Source organism: Lupinus angustifolius, chromosome LG03 (assembly GCF_001865875.1).
Source record: "Lupinus angustifolius cultivar Tanjil chromosome LG03, LupAngTanjil_v1.0, whole genome shotgun sequence".
In the NCBI taxonomy this organism is placed as follows: Eukaryota; Viridiplantae; Streptophyta; class Magnoliopsida; order Fabales; family Fabaceae; genus Lupinus; species Lupinus angustifolius.
This window is the reverse complement of record NC_032011.1, coordinates 20,357,594-20,361,961: the sequence shown is the minus strand read 5'-3', so window position 1 is coordinate 20,361,961 and position 4,368 is coordinate 20,357,594. Positions and strand designations below refer to the sequence as shown.

Genomic DNA, 4,368 nt, shown 5'->3' with positions numbered 1-4,368 from the left:
ATAGAAATAAAGTAGTGAAGGTAGATCATCAATTAAACATAACTAGCCAGACCATTGCAACCAATCAAACACTATCATGCACCACCAATCAAACACAAGTTCAATGAGAGTTATAAGATAGTCAAATAGTAAGAATGAAAAGCTTATGGAATAGAGTGATAAGGAGATTGGAAATTCAAATCTCATATACCACAAAATACTAATAGACTAATATTTGCTTATAAATTTTTTGCAAACAATCAATTCCTACGTCAACAAATTAGTTTTACTTTTTGCTGAAACACAAAAAAAACCTTGAATAAATTTAATTGGATATGAGAAAAACCCAAAAGGGGGACATCAAGCAAAATAATATTAATAATAAAAGACATGAATTCTTTATTTTATTAGGTATACAAATGAGTATACTTCAATTCAAAACACTGCCAGAAAATAAAATGTCAATAAATACTCCAAACGTAAAAAAAGATAATTATTTATGGACGAAGGGTTGCATAATCACTAGGCCCATATGGTTGAAACAGCTCTGCAATAAAACCCTTCTTCCTTTTGGGGTTACATCCCATATCTTTGCATAATTGATCATTGTACCAAATAGCACAAGTAAAAATGCATGTCTTCCAATAATATTTCCCAGAATATAGCTTCGTATAATCTCTCCATGCTTGAATTTCATCTCCCATCTTTTTTATGCTAGGCAATTTAATGTTTCCATCCAAGAAATGTGCTAGCCACTTGCTTCTAATTTCATTGGCATATAGATTTGATAGGGTCTCAGCATATCCTATCACTGCCAGTTGTGGGATTTTGGGGGGAATTATTTGCCTGAAATGGTCAAAAGAATAAGCATCACATACTAAAACAAAAAATTGGATCCTCTAGAGTATGAGAGAAGATAGTGACATTTGATATTATAAAAAATTTAGCATTACATATTTTAAATAAAAAGTTATAAACCATCAAATTAACTCACACTTTACGTTCTAATACTTGATTGTCTAGTACTATAGAAGATTTAGCCAACTAAAACAACACTTATCATTTAGTTTAATTTTATGCATAGTTTTTCGCAAGGCTAATTATTATGCTGTCTAAAATTATTTATATGATAACGAAGTTTATGGACAGACAGTTTAAGAGTTATATATAGTATTATTTTATTATCTATCGTTCACTTTTAATCATTATTAACTCTTCAAAAAAATAAATATATAAATGAATGATAAGTGATATACTATGTATAAACTTTTATACTGATAATGTATAGACATTACGCTCTTATTATATCATTACTTAATCACATAATATGATATGAATGATTGAATGTTGGTGAAAAAATATTTTCCATACACTAACTGTTCAACACACAATACTTCCATTCTAGTGGAACCAGGATACTGTAGAGATAAATTTAGTTTTTGTGATATCCTAACTCATTCTAGTGAGGTAAAGAAGGATAGGCACAACCTTATTACATAAATGAAAATTTCGATTTCAATATTTGAAATCATAACATTCAGATCACAAGGCAAACAATATCAACGCTGACATGAAAGCTTACCCTTTTGTAAAAAACATTTCCAATACTAAAGTTAAGTTTTTGAATGAAACAAACACTGACCTGTAGAGGGGAATTGTGGGGACTGGCTGGTCATTGATGTACTTCTGGTAGATTGGTGATTTGAATATGCCTTTGAGTTTTTCCTCACCCTTGTATCCGGTCGCGAAAATTACTAGATCCGATTCTATCGGCGCAGAATCTCCGTTAATGAGTACACCTTCTTCGACGAATCTAAAGCCTTGTGATGGCTTCACAAGGATGGATCCTTCTTCAAGTTTATCATAATATTTCTGAGGAAGCATAGCAATCTCACACGAGGAAATGTCTTGATGAAAGCTCTGTTTCGGTATCAATCCGAACTTCTTCATTGGCAATGCCCATTTTAGATATGATTCAACAACTTTAGAAATTGTCCATCTCTGGAAGTTAAAGAATGGAACAATCAACATAATGTTCTTCATAAATAAAACTATATATGATGTATATGAGATAAGTTCTTAGTGATTGTTACCAATGGGGAAAGAAGAGTGGCCAAAAGACTATGTAGAAAGGATTCTTGAGGCTTATGAATCAAAAGCTCAGCGAAACGGTTTGAGTACAAGTATCCAATACTGATACCCCAAACAAACAAATGTGGAAGAAACCAATGCTTGGATCTTTGGACCAGTGTGCAGGGATGCTTCGATCCTATAAAGGCGATCGAGTTATCGAAAAGAAATCGCTATTAGAAAGAGAATACGTAAAAAGGTTTTAATTGTTGTACTCGACCGCAATTGCAGATATCACGACAATAATTGTCGAGGTAGTGTTAAATGCAATACAAGTACAAATACAATCTAAAATCGGGATTAAAAGTGAAATCTTTTAAGTTGTTGAAAATTTTGAAGAAATATAATCTCACCATTTGTATTAGCACATTCAACTGCTATATCAGTAGCAGATTTCTGAGAGCCTATAATTGTAACTCTTTTTCCTTTGATCAATTCAGCAGCAGCTTTATTATCCAAATTAGAGTAGTCCATTGAGTGCAGAACCTTTCCTTTAAAAACTTCTGGACCATGTCCTTCAGGGAACTCAGGAATATTAGGAATACCACTATATTTCCCAAGGCAAAGAACGACAAACTCAACCTCATGCACCTGTTCATATAATATATAAAAGTTAATTTAGGTGTATTCATATATAGTAGTAGGGATCACTTTAGCATTATGATGAATGATGCTAATTAGAGACTGTATCATGTGATGCGGCTACAATATTATGGTTGTGATGACCGCCGCAAACCCCATCACGTGATGTGACCGCATTAATGCAGTTGTGGTGACCGCCGCAACTGCATCACGTGATGCGGCTGCAATGTTGTGATTGTGGTGACGCCACAACCGTATCACAACAATTGCACTGTGACACCGAATCATAATAATGCCACCACATTGAGCCGCAGAACATCATCGAATTTCATCAAGTTCAAAAATATTATTTTTATGACAAAAAATATATTAACCAAAATCACAATAATCGCAACTACAATTTAAAACAATGATCTTGAACTTTATTCAATAAACCCATCTTCCATATCATTCTTCTTCAAATGTTACATTCAAAATAAGTATATAAATTATTCTCTGAAAACAACCTGTTTAAAAAAGTAACTCAAAATAAGTACTTCTTAATAACTATATCCAACTGGTCCTTTTTCGTATAAACACTTTTCATACGTTATATCTATATAAATATATATTTTACTGAAGAAAAATCTTTAAAAAAAGTATGTTTTTTTATAGTAGTAGCCAAATGGATAGAGATTATCTATCTCAAACAATGTCTTATTGGCTGTCTCCGTCATATGATACTTTTAAATATCTTTTTTTTAATGTGGCAATATGTTATTGGTCCGAGATAGAGAATGTGACACTAGTGAGACAGATGATCCTCTTAATATATAAGACATACCTCTGTGGATAAATTGTTGGTATCTTGTACTGTAAGATGCCACTTTCCCTTAGAGCCAAAAGGGGTACCAGCACCACCCCATAAGTCCCATGACAAAATTTCTTCATTAGAGTCTCCAACATAATCAATATCTAAGACTTTGGAGTTGAATTTAATGCAAGGAATGATGCCAAAATGTTTAGCGTATGAGTTAAGATAATCAAACACTTGTACATTATCTGGATTTTCTTCTGTTACTGAAGAAGGCCATGGAAAATCAGAAAATTCCCATGATGCTTTGTCACTTTGGAGTTTTGTAGATGCAATAGTATGTCTCCAAAGTCCTCCAATGTTATCCTCAGCTTCAAAGACAATAGGATGAAAACCCTTCTCTAGAATGTATTTGCATGCAAGAAGGCCACTCAATCCAGCACCAATAATAGCCACTCTTCTTTCCATTTCTAATTGCACAAGCAAAAAATAGCTTTAATAATGGCAAACTATGCAACCATACAATACCCACGATAATTTATTAGTCTAGTCGTATAAGGACTCAGATAAGCTAAAACGTTAAATGTTCGATTCCTAAAAGCAGTACTTGTGCAGAAGGGCAGTCATACACCCCTAAAAAGATTAATTTCTTACGTATATACCATTGAATATACAAAAGAAGAAGAAGATGAGATGATCCACTTACTCCAAGAGTGAGTAGAAAAAACCTACTTCATATCTTTACCATTAATTTTTAGGAAAATCCAATGATTTAAATTAATGAGTATATCTGAACCATTCAATATTCTTAGAACGAATAAATAAGATATGGAATAATTTTTTTCAGTTATGAATCCCAACCAAAAAATAACACCATGCAATCT

General features: G+C 32.7%; 1 protein-coding gene across 1 annotated transcript; it reads right to left on the bottom strand.

The window, feature by feature from the left end:
* LOC109343594 (probable flavin-containing monooxygenase 1) lies at positions 423 to 3,980 on the bottom strand. Its single transcript, XM_019581970.1, has 5 exons — positions 3,515 to 3,980; positions 2,463 to 2,700; positions 2,073 to 2,248; positions 1,622 to 1,980; positions 423 to 825 (listed from the first exon to the last, which is right to left on the bottom strand). Exons 1-5 carry the CDS (start codon positions 3,950 to 3,952, stop codon positions 477 to 479), a joined length of 1,560 nt encoding a protein of 519 aa, XP_019437515.1. The 5' UTR covers positions 3,953 to 3,980; the 3' UTR covers positions 423 to 476.

Bases quoted from the DNA above. Each gene is read 5' to 3' on its own strand.
- LOC109343594 (XM_019581970.1), bottom strand. From the start codon at position 3,952: ATGGAAAGAAGAGTGGCTATTATTGGTGCTGGATTGAGTGGCCTTCTT. The intron at 2,249-2,462 runs GTGAGATTATAT...TCGCCTTTATAG, and splicing joins TGAATGTGCTAATACAAATG to GATCGAAGCATCCCTGCACA. The intron at 826-1,621 runs GTCAGTGTTTGT...TGACCATTTCAG, and splicing joins CCCACAATTCCCCTCTACAG to GCAAATAATTCCCCCCAAAA.